Genomic DNA, 20,530 nt, shown 5'->3' on the forward strand with positions numbered 1-20,530 from the left:
AATCAGGCAATGCGTTAAACAAATATTTTATATCTGTCTTCACAGTAGAAGACACAAAAAGCATACCAGAAATAGTGGAGAACCAAGGGGTAAATGAGAGTGAGGAACTTAAAACAATTAATATCACTAGAGGAAAAGTACTGGACAAACTAATGGGACTAAAAGCCGACAAATCCCCTAGGCCTGATGGCCTACATCCTAGGGTTCTAAAAGAGGTGGCTGCAGAGATAATGGCTGCATTGGTTGTGATCTTCCAGAATTCCCTAGATTCTAGAACGGTCCCAGTGGATTGGAAGGTAGCAAATGTTTCCCTCCCTTCTTGAATAGCAGGGTGAGAGAAAACAAGGAACTACAGGCCAGTTAGCCTGACATCGGTCCTCAGGAAAATGCTTTAATCCATTATTAAGGAAGTGGTAACAGGACACTTAGAAAATCATATGATTAGGCAGAGTCAACATGGTTTTATGAAAGGTAAATATAGTGTTTGACCAATTTATTAGAGATTTTTGAGGATGTAACTAGCAGGGTAGATAAAGGGGAACCAGTGGATGTAGCATATTTGGATTTTCAAAAAGATGCCACATAAAAGGTTGTTACACAAGGTAAGGGCTCATGGGGTTGGGATTAATATATTAGCATAGATAGAGGATTGGTTGAAGGACAGAAAAAAAGAGTAGGGATAAACAGGTCATTCTCAGGTTGGCAGGCTGTAACTAGTGGGGTGCCGCAAGGATCTGTGCTTGGGCCTTAACTATTTACAATCTATATTAATGACTTAGATGAAGGGACTGAGTGCAATGTATCCAAGTTTGCTGATGATACAAAGCTAGGTGGGAAAGTAAGCTGTGAGGAGGACACAAGGGTCTGCAAAAGGATAGACAGGTTAAGTGAGGGGGCAAGAAGGTGGCAGACGGAGTATAATGTGGGGAAATGTGAGGTTATTCACTTTGGTAGGAAGAATAGAAAAGCAGATTATTTTTTAAAATAGTGAGAAGCTATTAAATGTTGGTGTCCAGAGAGACTTGGGTGTCCTCGTACAAGAAACACAAAGTTAGGATGCAGGTACAAGCAAGCAATTAGGAAAGCAAATGGCATGTTGGCCTTTATTGCAAGTGGGTTGGAGTACTACAGTTGTACAGGGCTTTAGTGAAACCTCACCTGGAGTACTGTGTACAGTTTTGGTCTCCTTATCTAAGGAAGGATATACTTGCCTTAGAGGTGGTGCAACGAAGGTTCACTAGATTAATTCCTGGGATGAGAGGGTTGTCCTATTAAGAGAGGTTGAGCAGAATGGGCCCAGACTCCCTGGAGTTTAAAAGAATGAGAGGTGATCTCATTGAAACATATAAAAGATTATATGGGGGCTTGACAGGGTAGATGCTGAGAGATTGTTTCCCCTGGTTAGAGTGTCTAGAACTAGGGGGCATAGTCGCAGGATAAGGGGTCGGCCATTCAAGACTGAGATGAGGAGGAATTTCTTCACTCAGAGGGTTATGAATCTTTGGAATTCTCTACCCCAGAGGGCTGTGGATGTTGAGTCATTGAATATATTAAAGGCTGAGATGGATAGATTTTTGTACTCTAGGGGAATCAAGGGATATGGGGATCGGGCAGGAAAGTGGAGTTGAGGTTGAAGATCAGCCATGATCTGATTGAACGGCGGAGCAGGCTTGAGGGGCCACATGGCCTGCTCCTATTTCATATCTTCTCATGTTAGTTTGTTTTTTAGCCTCGCCAAAACCGGAAGGCAACTTGCCACAAGATAGTTGGCAAGTGGAATTTTTTTCAGCCCTGGTTTCACATCTATATAAAAATAAGATCAAAGGTCCCAGAAGACTCAACCTGTTCTGAAGTTCAGCACCTAGGCACAAGATCAGTCGCTGAACGAGACGATCAATCTAAGCCCATGAATTAAGGTTGATATATCATGCAAACTCAATCATAAATAAAAAGTAACTTCATGGACTGAACATGCACTACTTGCAGTATTGTTTGCTCAGGTCCATTGTTACAACCAGGTGCAACAGCTTAGTAACTGGGAGGAATCCCTGATGGCATGGGCCAGCCAAGTACTACAGGGTTTTTAAATCGAGACTTTTGAAGTCTCATCTTCAAGCACAGATAATTACCAGCAACACAGGCAAGCGTTCATTGCCAAATAATGGAACATCAGTGTCAGAATTCTTCTAAAATGTGCAGCGCAGTACAGGATTAACAGATGGCTACACTGCAATGCTTTGGTATTGAAGGCAGATTAATGTTTAGGACCCATGTGCAACAAGGTCTTTTTATAACCAGATTAAAGTTCAGTTAATGCATACCATAGCTTCCCCCTCTGCTGCCCCCCTCCCCCCCACACACACTCCAGATTAGATGTATCCAAGGGAAACTCACTTTAATACTTTTAATTTGCAAAACAGAACAATAGAGTTAAATGAGGACAGGTTGCATAGATTAGGCTGTATTTCCTGGAATATAGAAGATTAAGGGATGATCTAATTGAGGTGTTTAAGATGATTAAAGGAGTTCATAGTTTCACTCTATCTACCCTATTTCCTCTGGTGGAGAGTCCAGCACAAGGGGGCATAACCTTAAAATTAGAGCTAGGCCATTCAGGAGTGATGGCAGGAAGCACTTCTTCACACAAAGGGTAGTGGAAATCTGGAACTCTCTCCCAAAAAAGCTGTTGAGGCTGGGAGTCAATTGAAAATTTCAAATCTGAGATAGGTAGATTTTTGTTCCGCAAGAGTATTAAGGGTTACAGAACCAAGGCGGGTAGATGGAGTTAAGATACAGATCAGCCATGATCTAATTGAATGGGGTAACAGTCTCGAGAGGCTGAATGGCCTAGTTCTGTTCCAAAGAAATTTTTGTTCCATTTTATTGGACATGTGAAACATAAAACTACTGCACTACAAGGAATACAAATAGAATTCACTTACAAAATGGAGATAAGGACTCGGCCCACGCTAGTTAAACCATCCAGGAAAACCCTCGCGTTCCCCTCCCTCCCCTCACAATCACAGCACCAACCATTTCTTAGATGATTCAGTTTTTCTCCTCCACTCCAAGTGCAAAAAAACTCTCTGTGCGAAGGACATCCTGACATCAGATATAATTTCACTCTCACCAATTTGAGCCCGTGCCTCCTTGTCATAATGGCACAGTTTTGTTTGAAGTAGTGTTCCAGATTTACAGTGATTTCACACTACAATAGTACAGCAGGCTACAAATGTGTCGGTCCCCTCAGCTGCACTCCACAGTGAAAACAAGCCCAGGTCTCCAGAACAGATGTCACTATAGACCCACTGAAATGTGGATAGAGACAAGTAATCCGGTTTTAGTTATGTAAATGTGGAGAGCTAGTCCCACACATTTGCTCTCTGTGGAGGTCCATATAAAAATCAGAGCCCAGCATGCCTACTGGTGCCCTAATCTGAATGTAAAAGCAGGTGCATAAACACCTCTCTCCCAAAACACGATAGAGTTTCGAGCACAAGCACAAAAACAAAAGCATATTTACATATCACAGTCACTCTTTATGTGGCTGAAAAGCCCACATTTCTCTAGTTGGTCCTTAGGCACAGGTGACTGTTCACTGCTGTGTAACAAAAGAAAACGGCCAAGCCTTCTACCAAAGTGGAGGAACAGCCCACTTTCCTAGGGAGAAAGAAGCAACATAGAGACCTGCCAGCTCACGATCCATTCGGAAAATATCCACTCGAGACCCAATTGGGTCCCAGATCCCAGCACTCCTAACTCAACCTCGACTCAGTGGCCGCCTGAAATGTAGTCTAGGACCAGGAGGTATGCTGCTTTTTAATTTAACAACAACTAGCTCAGATATCCAAAATGCCGGGGCTCACTGTTGCTATTTCTCCTCTCAAGGTAGGCAAGATGAGAATCAAATGTTTGGGGGAAGGGAGTACTTTAAATTAAAAAGTACTTTCTTCTCACTCCCTGTCCCCCAACAAGAGGGAATCAAATCCACACTGGAAAATTCCACTTGGCAATTAGCCTGGGGTGTGTTACTTCCCAGCTCAGGACAACTGGGAAACAAAGCAACTTCCTAGCTTTGGCGAGTTTAACCCTCTACCTCCAGTCTGTCATCATTCATTGCACTGCTGCACTGGATCAAATGCAGCCTGTTCCAGTTCCAGTGACTTGCTCATCTTTTCTAAAATACATTTTATTTGTGTTAAGATTCAATTCTTGAAGTCCTATTAACATTTTCTTTTTTTTTGCAAGGTTACACATCCTCTTGAACAAGCATATGTAAATTATTTCTGTTCCCAATTGACAATTCTCCACACGGTAACACTGCTCCTGTCCACTCTACACAATGACTCCATTGTGCTGCAGCAGGAGGTCATAATAATCCAACAGGAAGTATTTTCCTTGCATGCTCCCACCCACAATGCCTCAATTAAATATACAATTGTATCAGTTTAGTATATATTTCCATTTACATAGTACTTTTTGAGATATTTGAATTACTTCATAAACACTTCACAAAATGAATTACTATTGAAGTGCAATAACTTACGTAGGTAAATGTGGTGGTTATTCTGCAGCAACAATGTCCAGTTCGCAATGAGATTAACAACCAGTTGATCTGTTTTTTGGAGGTATTGGTGGAGGGAAGAATGTTGGCCAGGACACTTGGAAAACTGCCTGCTCTCCATTGAAAAGTACCATGAAATCTTTAACATCCACATGAACCAGCAAATGGGACCTCGTTTTAATATGAAGGACAGCAACTCTAACAGCGCAGCACTCCCTCGCAATAACTTTTTCAGCATAGGGAGTTCAAAAGTGCCAAGCAGGAAAAGGGAGAGAAGTTAGCAATGGTGTAAGAAAGCATGGCCCAAAAGAAGATTTTTGACGGTGGGGAATAGAGGGATCAAGGTGGAAGAAATAAAAAGCAGAATTCCCAGATGCAGTTGAAAGCTTTGCTTGATGAAGGAGAAGGAGGGGAGCACTGCAACCAGAGGGTGTGTGCTAGAACAAAGGCTGGAGAGAACTGCACAGGTAGGGTGGAGCAAGGTACTGGAGTATTTGAAACAAGGACAAGGATTTGAGAGTCTATAGACTGGAGGACAGACAAGCGAGTGGAGATCAGCGAGGGTGAGGAACTTCATACAAGATAAGACCCAAGCTGCAAAGCTCTGGATGAGTTGGACTTGATGTAAGAAAGAGCTCAGGGGCTGCCAAGAACATTGGAAAAAGCAGGCCTGAGGGTTGAGGAAGTCAGCAACCAATGAACCAAGAACAGTAGTTGATTGCTCAGGAAAGTGGGGGGCGTCAAGGGAGAAGATGGTGATTCTCATGGAGAAGATGAATCTCGTAACAGCTGGGAAGGGTAAATAGGGGAGAAATTGCTAAACATTATGGGATGAGGACTGGAAGACATTGGTGTAGGGGAAATCAGTGGAGCTGAAGGAGGCAGAACCAGCTGAGTAAATCACCTCCATTTTGAAGATAAAGAAAATCATGAACTCCTTACATGGTATCGGAAGCAAGGATGGAGGGAGTTAGTTCAGGGACGTGAGGCGTTTAGGGTTGTCCTTGCCCTCCAGGGTGATCCTGTGCTAAGAGGATATGGCCAGAGAGAGCAAGATGCAGTACTGCTTGAGGTGATCAAGCCAGATGTGGCAGTAGCTGACTGTACCAATCATGCACCAGGTACACTCAAGTGGCTGTTGTATCAGGGAGAACGCCAGCGGTGAAAGACTGCAAGGGAGCTAGTGGGGACAAGGGCACCAAAAGCAGAGGAAAGGCAGCTGTTCGCTGCAGCCAGGAGCAGGAGTCCCAAAGGCTATGTTGCCTACCCAGTGCCAGGGTTAAGGACATCTCCTCCGAGCTGGAGAACTTGGAGTGGGAGGGGGAAGATCCAGTTGTCGTGGTCCACGTAGGTACCAACGACATAGGTAAGACTAAGAAAAAGGTTCTGCTGAGAACGTTTGAGCAGCTAGGGACTAAATTAAAAAGCAGAACCAAAGGTAATAATCTCTGGATTATTACCTGAGCCACGAGCAAATTGGCACAGGGTAAATCAGATCAGAGAGATGAACGCGTGGCTCAAAGATTGGTGTGGGAGAAGTGGGTTTCGATTCTTGGGGAACTGGCACCAGTACTGGGGAAAGAGAGAGCTGTTCCGTTGGGACGGACTACACCTGAACCATGCTGGGACTAGAGTTCTAGCGAATCGAATAACTAGGGAGGTAGATAGGGCTTTAAACTAAATAAGCAAGGGTGGAAAGGGTCCTGGTGGAGAGAAATCTAGAATACTAAAGAGAGAAGATAAAGAAGCAGTGCAAGAAAGCAATTGGGGAAAGGATAACCAGATTGTGACTGGAAGGGACAGAGTATATAAACAAAAGAGTGCACTAACAAATAGGGTCTGGGTAAGAAAAAAAATGGTAATAAGACAAATAGGGCCATAGTACAAAAAAATGTTAAGATTCTAAAAATGTTAAAAACACAGATCTAAAGGCACTGTATCCGAATGCACAAACCATTCGTAATAAGGTAGACAAATTAATAGCGCAAATAGATGTTTTTTTTAAAATTAGTTCATGGGATGTGGGCGTCGCTGGCGAGGCCAGCATTTATTGCCCATCCCTAATTGCCCTCGAGAAGGTGGTGGTGAGCCGCCTTCTTGAATTGCTGCAGTCTGTGTGGTGACGGTTCTCCCACAGTGCTGTTAGGGAGTTCCAGGATTATGACCCACCGATGATGAAGGAACGGCGATATATTTCCAAGTTGGGATGGTGTGTGACTTGGAGGGGAACTTGCAGGTGGTGTTGTCCCCATGTGCCTGCTGCTCTTGTCCTTCTAGGTGGTAGAGGTTGCGGGTTTAGGAGGTGCTGTCGAAGCAGCCTTGGCAAGTTGCTGCAGTGCATCCTGTGGATGGTACACACTGCAGCCACTGTGCGCCGGTGGTGAAGGGAGTGAATGTTTAGGGTGGTGGATGGGGTGCCAATCAAGCGGGCTGCTTTGTCCTGGATGGTGTCGAGCTTCTTGAATTTTGTGGGAGCTGCACTCATCCAAGCAAGTGGAGAGTATTCCATCACACTCCTGACTTGTGCTTTGTAGATGGTGGAAAGGCTTTGGGGAGTCAGGAGGTGAGTCACTCACCGCAGAATACCCAGCCTCTGACCTACTCTCGTAGCCACAGTATTTATTGATGAAGCAGCTGAAGATGGTTGGGCCTCGGACACTGCCCTGAGGAACTCCTGCTGCAGTGTCCTGGGGTTGAGATGATTGGCCTCCAACAACCACTACCATCTTCCTTTGTGCTAGGTATGGCGCCAGCCACTGGAGAGTTTTCCCCAATTCCCATTGACTTCAATTTTACTAGGGCTCCTTGGTGCCACACTCAGTCAAATGCTGCCTTGATGTCAAGGGCAGTCACTCTCACCTCACCTCCGGAATTCAGCTCTTTTGTCCATGTTTGGACCAAGGCCGTAATGAGGTCTGGAGCCAAGTGGTCCTGGCGGAACCCAAACTGAGCATCGGTGAGCAGGTTCTTGGTGAGTAAGTGCCGCTTGATAGCACTGTCGACGACACCTTCCATCACTTTGCTGATGATTGAGAGTGGACTGATGGGGCGGTAATTGGCCGGATTGGATTTGTCCTGCTTTTTGTGGACAGGACATACCTGGGCAATTTTCCACATTGTCGGGTAGATGCCAGTGTTGTAGCTGTACTGGAACAGCTTGGCTAGAGGCGTGGCTAGTTCTGGAGCACAAGTCTTCAGCACGACAGCTTGGATGTTGTCGGGGCCCATAGCCTTTGCTGTATCCAGTGCACTCAGCCGTTTCTTGATATCACGTGGAGTGAATCGAATTGGCTGAAGACTGGCTTCTGTGATGGTGGGGATATCGGGAGGAGGCAGAGATGGATCATCCACTCGGCACTTTTGGCTGAAGATGGTTGCAAACGCTTCAGCCTTGTCTTTTGCACTCACGTGCTGGACTCCGCCATCATTGAGGATGGGGATATTAACAGAGCCTCCTCCTCCAGTTAGTTGTTTAAATGTCCACCACCATTCACGACTGGATGTGGCAGGACTGCAGAGCTTTGATCTGGTCCGTTGGTTGTGGAATCGCTTAGCTCTGTATATAGCATGTTGCTTCCGCTGTTTAGCATGCATGTTGTCCTGAGTTGTAGCTTCACCAGGTTGGCACCTCATTTTTAGGTACGTCCAGTGCTGCTCCTGGCATGCTCCTCTACACTCCTCATTGAACCAGGGTTGATCCCCTGGCTTGTTGGTCATGGTGGAGTGAGGAATATGCTGGGCCATGAGGTTACAGATTGTGCTGGAATACAATTCTGCTGCTGCTGATGGCCCACAGCGCCTCATGGATGCCCAGTTTTGAGCTGCTGGATCTGTTCTGAATCTATCCCATTTAGCACGGTGATAGTGCCACACCACACGTTGGATGGTGTCCTCAGTGCGAAGACGGGACTTCGTCTCCACGAGGACTGTGCGGTGGTCACTCTGACCAATACTGTCATGGACAGATGCATTTGCGACAGGTGGATTGGTGAGGATGAGGTCAAGTAAGTTTTTCCCTCGTGTTGGTTCGCTCACCAACTGCTGCAGGCCCAGTCTGGCAGCTATGTTCTTCAGGACTCGGCCAGCTCGGTCAGTAGTGGTGCTACCGAGCCACTCTTGGTGATGGGCATTGAAGTCCCCTACCCTCACAGCTTCCTCCAAGTGGTGCTCAACATGGAGGAGAACTCATTCATCAGCTGAGTGAGGGCGGTAGGTGGTAATCAGCAGGAGGTTTCCTTGCCCATGTTTGACCTGATGCCATGAGATTTCATGGGGTCCAGAGTCAATGTTGAGGACTCCCAGGGCCACTCCCTCCTGACTGTATATCACTGTACTGCCACCTCTGGTCGGTCTGTCCTGTCAGTGGGACAGGACATACCCAGGGATGGTGATGGAAGAGTCTGGGATGTTGGCTGAAAGGTATGATTCTGAGAGTAGGGTTATGTCAGGCTGTTGCTTGACTAGTCTGTGGGACAGCTCTCCCAATTTTGGCACAAGTCCCCAGATGTTAGTGAGGAGGACTTTGCAGGGTCGACTGGGCTTGGTTTGCCTTTGTCGTGTCCGGTGCCTAGTGGTCCAATGCCGGGTGGCCCATCCGGTTTTATTCATTGTGACTTTTTTTTTAAAAAAGCAAGATTGTACAACTGAGTAGCTTGCTAGACCATTTCAGAGGGCAACCACATTGCTGTGGGTCTGGAGTCACAAAAAGGCCAGACCGGATCAGGACATTAGTGAACCAGATGGGTTTTTACGACAATCCGGTAGCTTCATGGCCACCATTACTGATACTAGTTTTTTTAATTCCAGATTTTATTTAATTAATTGAATTTGAATTCCCCAGTTGCCGTGGCTGAATTTGAACTCATGACTCCGGATTATTAGTCCGGGCTTCTGAATTACTAGTCCAGTAACATAACCACTATGCTACCATACCCTATTAGATGTAAATGGATATGATATAATTGCAATCACGGAGACATGGCTGCAGGGTGACCAAGGCTGGGAGCTGAATATCCAAAGGTATTAGATGTTTAGGAAGGAGAGGCAAAAAGGAAAAGGAGGTGGGGTAGCGTTGTTAGTAAATAATGAGAAAGGATATTGGCTCAGAAAATCAAGATGCAGAATCAGTCTGGGTAGAGTTAAAAAGCACCTATGGGCAGAAAACACTGGTAGGAGTTGTCTGTAGGCCTGCAAACAGTAGTGGTAATGTAGGGGATAGGATCAAACAGGAAATTAGAGATGCATGTAACAAGGATACTACAGTAATCATGGGTGACTTTAATCTACATATAGACTGGCCAAAGCAAATTAGCAATAATACTGTGGAGGATGAATTCCTGGAGTGTGTACAAGATGGTTTTTTAGACCAGTACGTTGAGGAGCCAACCAGGGAAAAGGCTATTTAGATTGGGTATTGTGCAATGAGAAGGGGTTAATTAATAATCTTAATGTGCAGGGTCCTTTAGGGAAGAGTGACCATAACATGATAGAATTCTTCATTACGATGGTAAGTGAAGTCGTCCAATCCGAAACTAGGGTCCTAAATCTAAACAAAGGAAACTACGAAAGTATGAGGAGTTAGTTGGCTATGATAGATTGGGAAGCTTCATTAAAAGGCATGATGGTGGATAGGCAATGGATAACATTTAAGGAACGAATGCATGAATTGCAACAATTATACATTCCTTTCTGGTGCAAAAACACAAAAGGAAAAGTGACCCAACCATGGCTAACAAAAGAAACTAAGGATAATATTAGATCCAAAGAGGAGTCATATAAAGTTGCCAGAAAAAGTAGCAAACCTGAGGATTGGGAGCAGTTTAGAATTCAGCAAAAATGGACCAAGAGATTGATTAAGAGGGGAAAAATAGAGTAGGAGAATAAACTTGCAAGGAACATAAAAGTGGCTGTAAAAGCTTCTGCAAGTATGTAAAAAAAAAAGATTAGTGAAGACAAATGTAGTTCCTTTACAGTCAGAAACAGGGGAATTTATAATGGGGAACAAGGAAATGGCAGAACAATTAAACAAATACTTTGGTTCTGTCTTCACTGAAGAGGACACAAATAACCTCCTACAAACGCGAGGGAACCAAGAGACTAGTGAGAAGGAGGAATTAAAGGAAATTAGTATTAATAAAAAAAGTACTGGAGAAATTAATGGGACTGAAAGCCGATAAATCCCCAGGGCTTGATAATCTGCATCCCAGAGTACTAAAAGAGGTAGCCATGGAAATAGTGGATGCATTAGTTGTCATCTTCCAAAATTCTATAGATTATGCAACAGTTCCTACAGATTGGAGGGTGGCAAATGTAACCCCATTATTTTTTTTAAAAAAGAGAAAACAGGGAACTACAGACCGGTTAGCCTAACATCAGTAGTAGGGAAAATGCTAGAGTCTATTATAAAGGATGTGATAACAGGACACTTAGAAAATATCAACGGGATTAGACAAACATTAGACAACATGGATTTATGAAAGGGAAATCATGTTTGACAAACCAATGGAGTTTTTTTTTTGAGGATGTAACTGGTAGAATAGATAAGGGAGAACCAGTGGATGTGGTTTATTTGGATTTTCAGAAGGCCTTTGATAAAGTCCCACCTAAGAGGTTAGTGTGCAAAATTAAAGCACATGCGATTGGTGGTAATATACTGGCATGGATTGAAAATTGGTTAACAGACAGGAAACAGAGAGTAGGAATAAATGGGTCTTTTTCGGGGTGACAGGCAGTGACTAGTGGGGTACAGTAGGGATCAGTGCTTGGGCCCCAGCTATTCACAATACATATCAATGATTTGGATGAGGGAACCAAATGTAATATTTCCAAGTTTGCTGATGACAAAACTAGGTGGGATCATGAGATGTGAAGAGGCTTCAAGGTGATTTAGACAAGTTGAGTGAGTGGGCGAATACATGGCAGATGCAGTATAATGTGGATAAATGAGAAGTTAGCCATTTCTGGCTAACTTCTCAGGTGAACGATGTGAAAAACGATCCTTCACCTGACGAAGGAGGAAGCCTCCGAAAGCTTGTGAATTTAAAATAAAATTGCTGGACTATAACTTGGTGTTGTAAAATTGTTTACAATTGTCAACCCCAGTCCATCACCGGCATCTCCACATCACGATGTACAAAGGGACCTGGGTGTCCTTGTACACCAGTCACTGAAAGTAAACATGCAGGTGCAGCAAGCAGTTAGGAAGGCAAATGATGTGTTGGCCTTCATTGCAAGAGGATTTGAGTACAGGAGTAAGGATGTCTTACTGCAGTTATACAGGGCCTTGGTGAGACCACACCTGGAGTATTATGTGCAGTACTGGTCTCCTTACCCAAGAAAGGAGACACTTGCCATAGAGGGAGTGCAGCGAAGGTTCACCAGACTGATTCCTGGGATGGTAGGACTGTCGTGCGAGGAGAGATTGGGTCGACTTGGCCTGTATTCACTCGAGTTTAGAAGAATGAGAGGGGATCGCATTGAAACATAAAATTCTGAGAGGGCTAGACAGACTGGATGCAGGGAGAATGTTTCCCCTGGCTGGGGGGGGGGGGGGGGGGGGGCGGGGGGTCCAGAACGAGGGGTCACAGTCTCAGGATACGGGGTAGGACATTTAGGACTGAGATGAGGAGAAATTTCTTCACTCAGAGGGTGGCGAATCTGTGGAATTCTCTACCACAGAAGGCTGTGGAGGCCAAGTCACTGAATATATTTAAAGAGCTAGATAGATTTCTAAACACAAAAGGCATCAAGGGGTATGGGGAGAGAGAGCGGGAATGTGGTATTGAGATAGAGGATCAGCCATGATCACATTGAATGGCGGAGCAGGCTCAAATGGCCGAATGGCCTACTCCTGCTCCTATTTTCTATGTTTTTATAGATGACCTGAAATGCACTGCCTGAAAGGGTGGTGGAAGCAGATTTAAAACTAACTTTCAAAAGGGAACTGGATATATATTTGAAAGGGAAACATTTGCAGGGCTGTGGGGAAAGAGCAGAAGAGGGCAACTAATTGGATAGCTCTTTCAAAGAACCAACACAGGCACAATGGGCTGAATGGTCACCTCCTGTGCTTCTATGATTATGTATATACGACAGTTTTGTAGCTCCAGTATATTTTGGGTAAGGTGGGGGGGGGGGGGGGAAAGACAATTCATTTCATCCATCCTTCATAAGTATTTCTCCCTGGAACTGGGCCAATGTTAATGGATCAATAGCAGTAGTGATACTGCCATGTCAGGATCTTTCAGGACAAAAATAGAGGCATCACTGGAGGCACTTTAAAATTAGCTATTCCGCAGCAGTGAGATCAGAAGCAAAACTAACCTGCTAATTTTACCAACATTAAAATACAATTATTTTAAAAGGGTTAACATCAGCTAGTAAAGTATCTTGCAAGCTCCTCATCTCCCCTCTTAAAAAAAAACATATTTACAGTAAAAAAGACACCCAAGAAGCAACCGCTCTCTATACACTGCCTAGCCCAGCATTTTGGAACTGTGAACTTATTTACAGTCAAAGTTCTCACTGGCTCTGGTAACAGCACCACACATACAGAGAGATTTTTGCAGCAAGTGTTGCCATCGCCTGCCGACTCACAAACTATATGGGGATGGAGCAGAGCAATGGAGTTTTACTGATGAAAATAAATTAAAACATTGACACCTAAGCATCACAGAGCACAGGACTAGGAGTGGAGAGAGATGGATATTAGAGATGGATATTAATCAAATTACCACAAAACTACAGCACAGAAACAGGCCATTCGGCCCAACAGGTCTTTGCCAGTGTTTATGCTCCACACGAGCCTCCTCCCACTCTACTTCATCTTATCCTATCAACATATCCTTCTATTCCTCTCTCCCTCGTGTTTATCGAGCTTCCCCTTTAAATACATAAGAACATAAGAAATAGGAGCAGGAGTAGGCCAATCGGCCCCTCGAGCCTCCTCCGCCATTCAATAAGATCGTGGCTGATCTGATCCTAACCTCAAATCTAAATTCATGTCCAATTTCCTGCCCGCTCCCCGTAACCCCTAATTCCCTTTACTTCCAGGAAACTGTCTATTTCTGTTTTAAATTTATTCAATGATGTAGCTTCCACAGCTTCCTGGGGCAGCAAATTCCACAGACCGACTACCCTCTGAGTGAAGAAGTTTCTCCTCATCTCAGTTTTGAAAGAGCAGCCCCTTATTCTAAGATTATGCCCCCTAGTTCTAGTTTCACCCATCCTTGGGAACATCCTTAACGCATCCACCCGATCAAGCCCCTTCACAATCTTATATGTTTCAATAAGATCGCCTCTCATTCTTCTGAACTCCAATGAGTAGAGTCCCAATCTACTCAACCTCTCCTCATATGTCCACCCCCTCATCCCCGGGATTAACCGAGTGAACCTTCTTTGTACTGCCTCGAGAGCAAGTATGTCTTTTCTCAAGTATGGACACCAAAACTGTATGCAGCATTCCAGGTGCGGTCTCACCAATACCTTATATAACTGCAGCAATACCTCCCTGTTTTTATATTCTATCCCCCTAGCAATAAAAGCCAACATTCCGTTGGCCTTCTTGATCACCTGCTGCACCTGCATACTAACTTTTTGATTTTCTTGCACTCAGACCCCCAGATCCCTTTGTACTGCAGTACTTTCCAGTCTCTCGCCATTAAGATAACAACTTGCTCTCTGATTTTTCCTGCCAAAGTGCATAACCTCACATTTTCCAATATTGTATTGCATCTGCCAAATCTCCGCCCACTCACCCAGCCTGTCTATATCCCCTTGTAGGTTTTTTATGTCCTCCTCACTCTCCACTTTCCCTCCCATCTTTGTATCATCTGCAAATTTTGATATGTTGCACTCGGTCCCCTCCTCCAAATCGTTAATATAGATTGTAAAGAGTTGGGGACCCAGCACCGACCCCTGCGGAACACCACCGGCTACTGGTTGCCAGTCCGAGAATGAACCATTTATCCCAACTCTCTGCTTCCTGTTAGATAACCAATCCTCCACCCATGCCAGAATATTACCCCCAATCCAGTGATTCTTTATCTTGAGCAATAATCTTTTATGTGGCACCTTGTCGAATGCCTTCTGGAAGTTTAAATACACTATGTCCACTGGTTCCCCTTTATCCACCCTGTACGTTATGTCCTCAAAGAACTCAAGCAAATTTGTCAGACATGACTTCCCCTTCGTAAAGCTATGCTGACTTTGTCCTATTAAATTATGTTTATCCAAATGTTCCGCTACTGTCTCCTTAATAATAGACTCCAAAATTTTACCCACCACAGATGTTAGGCTAACTGGTCTATAATTTCCAGCCTTCTGCCTACTACCCTTTTTAAATAAGGGTGTTACAGTAGCAGTTTTCCAATCTGCCGGGACCTTTGCGGAATCCAGAGAATTTTGGAAAATTATTACCAAAGCATCCACAATCCCTACTGCCACTTCCCTCAAGACCCTAGGATGTAAGCCATCAGGTCCATTAATTTACTGAGTACCAATTCCTTAGTGATTTTAATCGTATTTAGCTCCTCCCCCCCTAGAGCCCCCTGTTTGTCCAGTGTTGGGATATTCTTAGTGTCCTCTACCGTAAAGACTGAAACAAAATATTTGTTCAGCATTTTTGCCATCTCCATGTTTCCCACCATTAATTTCCCGGTCTCATCCTCTAAGGGACCTACGTTTGCCTTAGCCACCCTTTTTCTTTTACATCTATGTTATTCGCCTCAACTACTCCTTGTGGTAGTGAGTCCCACATTCTAACCACTCTCTGGGTAAAGAAGTTTCCCTAGTGGATTTATTAGATATCCACATTACATTATAGAGATGGATAGAGACATATTAAAAATATACACTGATATTAAGATATAAATAGGCAGATTATTAGATATAGATACGCATCTGACATCAGTTCTTTGATGGTTTATATTTTAATACAATTCCACACCGCTCACTTAAACCAGGACAAGTGGAAACTCTAGCCATTTCACTCCCTGGTAGACAAAAGCCAGAGGGCCCAGCCATTTGAGGATGTACAATTCAATGGCTCACATCATTTATTTCAAACCCCCACAACAAACTGCCCCCCCCCCCCTGTAAAGACTACAAGAAGGAGAGGTCGCCGTTAAGAATTCTTTGTGCAAAAAACATTTTTTAAAAACGGTTTAAACCCCGGCTTGAAGCGTGTGAGTACCAGTCTGCAGCTCACTGCTTCCCCACACGGCAAACGCCCCATTTACCCAAGAGCAATTATTCTCCCGTTCACGATCATCGATCCTCGACATCCATCCGGACACAAAACAACTTTTAAAAATAAAATACACTCTTGCTTTAAGGGGCTGGAAGTCTGACTAGGCCTCACCCCCAACCCCGAGCTCGAGTTCTTCCTCAGCCCGAGCTCTTCTTTGTCTCCCGCCGCCGTCGCCTTGCAGTCATACGTACCCGGAGAACGTGGAATCCTTCCGTCCTGCCGCCGGGAAGCGCCGCGCTCTGAGACCCTCCCATCGGCGACCGTTTCAATCCCGAGTCTTAACGGAGCGGCCGAAGCAGTGAGAGGGGGGGAAAAAAAACCCGGGAAATCGTCAACTTTTGATTCGGGGGGGAGGGGAGGGGGGAATCACGTATTAAAAAATTATAAATGATTAACGACCCCGCCCCCTAGCAACAGCAGCTGACAGGCACCGGCCTCAACCAATGACGTTTCGCGTTAGGGCGTAAGGATGACGTTACTTTTTATTGGTCAACAGCGGAAAGGCGGGATTTGGTGATAACTTAGCAACATGCTATGATTGATGGGGCTGGTAGCCAATTGGGTTGGTCCATGGCTCTATGAAGGCGTTTTTTTTATTTGGTGATGTGGAGATGCCGGTGATGGACTGTGATGGACAAATGTAAGGAATCTTACAACACCAGGTTATAGTCCAACAGTTTTATTTGAAAATCACAAGCTTTCGGAGATTATCCCCTTCGTCAGGTGAGTGCAGGGTTCCATAAAGGCACAGCATATATAGTCAGAGAACAATGCCTGGTGATTACAGATAATATTTCCAACTGCCCTTTATCACACCTCGGCAGAGAGTTAATCACAGCAATCAAAGGAGTGAATGGTGTTCAAACAGAGAAACATTACATCCAAGACTACTGAATACACAAGCAGTCAGATCACAAAGACAGAGAGAGAGAGACATCCGAAAGGCAGAGAGACAGAAAGAGAGAGAATGACCCGTTGTATTAAAAACAGATAACTTTTATTCGCTGGTGGAGTTACGTGTAGCGTAACATGAACCCAAGATCCTGGTTGAGGCCGCCCTCATGGGTGCAGAACTTGGCTATCAATTTCTGCTCGACGATTTTGCGTTGTCGTGTGTCTCGAAGGCAACCAGTTGTACCGGACAGACCATCCGGCATCGGACCACTAGGCACCAGACACGACAAAGGCAAACCAAGCCCAGTCGACCCTGCAAAGTCCTCCTCACTAACATCTGGGGACTTGTGCCAAAATTGGGAGAGCTGTCCCACAGACGAGTAAAGCAACAGCCTGACATAGCCATACTCACAGAATCATACCTTTCAGCCAACGTCCCAGACTCTTCCATCACCATCCCTGGGTATGTCCTGTCCCATCGGCAGGACAGATCCACCAGAGGTGGTGGTACAGTGGTACACTGTCAGGAGGGACTCCTCAACATTGACAACCAGTTAAATCACTCACCAACTGATTCACTGAGAGAAGTCAGGAGTTTGTAGATGGAATTGGTATTGACTTCAAATTGTCTAGTTCCTTTACACTAGATTCAGTTTTTCAGATTATAATTAGGTCTTACCCTGTATTTCTTTCTCAGTGTTTCAATATAAAATTGAGAAAGGTCTTTTAAATGCTGAGGGGGCTGGATAAGTATAGATGTAAACAACAACTTGTATTTATTTATATAGCGCCTTTATACTTCCCAAGGTGATTCACAGGAGTGTAAGGAAAAAAATGAACATTAAGCCAAAGAAGATATTAGGAGAGGTGACCAAAAGCTTGGTCAAACAGGTGGGTTTTAAGGAGGAGAGGGAGGCGGAGGGTTTTACGAAGGGAATTCCAGAGCATGGGACCTAGACGGTTGAAGGCACGGCCGCCAATGGTGAAGTGAAGTGAAGGTAGGGATGTACAAGAGAATGTAAATGTAGGCTGTTACTGTTTATCCAGTGATGATATCAGTAATAATAGGCAGCGATGGACTCTAGACTCGACTATTCCAATGCTCTCCTGGCCGGCCTCCCACCTTGCCTCCGTAAACTTCAGCTCATCTAAAACTCTGCTGCCCGTATCCTAACTCGCACCAAGTCCCGTTCCCCCATCACCCCCTGTGCTCACTGACCTACATTGGCTCCCGGTCCGGCAACGCCTCGATTTTAAAATTCTCATCCTTGTTTTCAAATCCCTCCATGGCCTCGCCCCTCCCTATCTCTGAAATCTCCTCCAACCCTCCGAGATCTCTTCACTCTTCAAATTCTGGCCTGTTGCTCATCCCCAATTTTCATCGCTCCACCATTGATGGCCGTGCCTTCAGCTGCCTAGGTTCTAAGCTCTGGAATTCTCTCTCTAAACCTCTCCACCTCTCTACCTCTCTCTCCTCCTTTAAGACACTCCTTAAAACCTACCAATTTGACGAAGCTTTTGGTCACCTGTCCTAATATGTCCTGAGAGCACGTGGCTCGGTGTCAAATTTTGTCTGTTTACGCTCCTGTGAAGTGCCTTGGGACATTTTACTACATTAAAGGCACTATATAAATGCAAGTTGTTGTAGTTGTTGTTGTTGACAAACAATTATAATCTTTATTTCTTCTACGTTACTTGCCTTTTTCTCACTCATAAACACACCCATACACTTCACATGTATGGTGGTGGACAATTAAACAACTAACGGGAGGAGGAGGCTCTGCAAACATCCCCATTCTCAATGATGGTGGAGTCCAGCACGTGAGTGCAAAAGACAAGGCTGAAGCATTTGCAAGCATCTTCAGCCAGAAGTGCCGAGTGGATGATCCATCTCAGCCTCCTCCCGATATCCCCACCATCACAGAAGCCAGTCTTCGGCCAATTCGATTCACTCCACGTGATATCAAGAAACGGCTGAGTGCACTGGATACAGCAAAGGCTATGGGCCCCGACAACATCCCAGCTGTAGTGCTGAAGACTTGTGCTCCAGAACGAGCTGCGCCTCTAGCCAAGCTGTTCCAGTACAGCTACAACACTGGCATCTACCCGACAATGTGGAAAATTGCCCAGGTATGTCCTGTCCACAAAAAGCAGGACAAATCCAATCCGGCCAATTACCGCCCCATCAGTCTACTCTCAATCATCAGCAAAGTGATGGAAGGTGTCGTCGACAGTGCTATCAAGCGGCACTTACTCACCAATAACCTGCTCACCGATGCTCAGTTTGGGTTCCGCCAGGACCACTTGGCTCCAGACCTCATTACCGCCTTGGTCCAAACATGGACAAAAGAGCTGAATTCCAGAGGTGAGGTGAGAGTGACTGCCCTTGACATCAAGGCAGCATTTGACCGAGTGTGGCACCAAGGAGCCCTCGTAAAATTGAAGTCAATGGGAATCAGGGGGAAAACTCTCCAGTGGCTGGCGCCATACCTAGCACAAAGGAAGATGGTAGTGGTTGTTGGAGGCCAATCATCTCAGCCCCAGGGCATTGCTGCAGGAGTTCCTCAGGGCAGTGTCCTCGGCCCAACCATCTTCAGCTGCTTCATCAATGACCTTCCCTCCATCATAAGGTCAGAAATGGGGATGTTCGCTGATGACTGCACAGTGTTCAGTTCCATTCGCAACCCCTCAGATAATGAAGCAGTCTGAGCCTGCATGCAGCAAGATCTGGACAACATCCAGGCTTGGGCTCATAAGTGGCAAGTAACATTCGCGCCAGATAAGTGCCAGGCAATGACCATCTCCAACAAGAGAGAGTCTAACCACCTCCCCTTGACATTCAACGGCATTACCATCGCTGAATCCCCCACCATCAACATCCTGGGGGTCACCATTGACCAGAAACTTAACTGGACCAGCCATATAAATACGGTGGCTACGAGAGCAGGTCAGAGGCTGGGTATTCTGCGGCGAGTGACTCACCTCCTGACTGCCCAAAGCCTTTCCACCATCTACAAGGCACAAGTCAGGAGTGTGATGGAATACTCTCCACTTGCCTGGATGAGTGCAGCTCCAACAACACTCAAGAAGCTCGACACCATCCAAGATAAAGCAGCCCGCTTGATTGGCACCCCATCCACCACCCTAAACATTCACTCCCTTCACCACCGGCGCACTGTGGCTGCAGTGTGCACCATCCACAGGATGCACTGCAGCAACTCGCCAAGGCTTCTTCGACAGCACCTCCCAAACCCGCGACCTCTACCACCTAGAAGGACAAGAGCAGCAGGCGCATGGGAACAACACCACCTGCACGTTCCCCTCCAAGTCACACACCATCCCGACTTGGAAATATATCGCCGTTCCTTCATTGTCGCAGGGTCAAAATCCTGGAACTCCCTTCCTAACAGCACTGTGGGAGAACCGTCACCACACGGACTGCAGCGGTTCAAGAAGGCGGCTCACCACCACCTTCTCGAGGGCAATTAGGGATGGGCAATAAATGCCGGCCTTGCCAGCGACGCCCACATCCCGTGAACGAATAAAAAAAAACATTTGGCTGAGCACTGCACTGAACTACATCAAACTATATAACCTTGATACACATACAATACACCAGGATCCTCTGTCACTGGTTCCCTTAACCAATGCACTAACCCTACCTAAGCAACAACTTACATTTATGTCGCACTTTTCATGTCATGAAATATCCCAAGATGCTTTACAGTAGGGATGGTGGACAGACCAGTGAGTGGGTGAGAAGTGAAAGGAGGTGACTGATTGTTTTGCGGAGATTGTTGAAGGTGGGGAGAGAGAAATGGCCT

General features: G+C 45.4%; 1 protein-coding gene across 2 annotated transcripts in view; it reads right to left on the reverse strand.

The window, feature by feature from the left end:
• Positions 1 to 16,167, reverse strand: part of LOC137307276 (Golgi reassembly-stacking protein 2-like) — a 54,279-nt gene extending 38,112 nt beyond the window's left edge. For both annotated transcript variants that reach the window (XM_067976720.1, XM_067976719.1), the window contains exon 1: positions 16,004 to 16,167. In XM_067976720.1, coding sequence (XP_067832821.1) covers positions 16,004 to 16,066 — 63 coding nt within the window. In that variant the 5' untranslated portion in view covers positions 16,067 to 16,167. The remainder of the gene's footprint in view (positions 1 to 16,003) is intronic.
• Between the last annotated feature and the right edge of the window lie 4,363 nt (positions 16,168 to 20,530).

The sequence above is a fragment of the Heptranchias perlo genome, chromosome X (assembly GCF_035084215.1).
Source record: "Heptranchias perlo isolate sHepPer1 chromosome X, sHepPer1.hap1, whole genome shotgun sequence".
NCBI lineage: Eukaryota > Metazoa > Chordata > Chondrichthyes > Hexanchiformes > Hexanchidae > Heptranchias > Heptranchias perlo.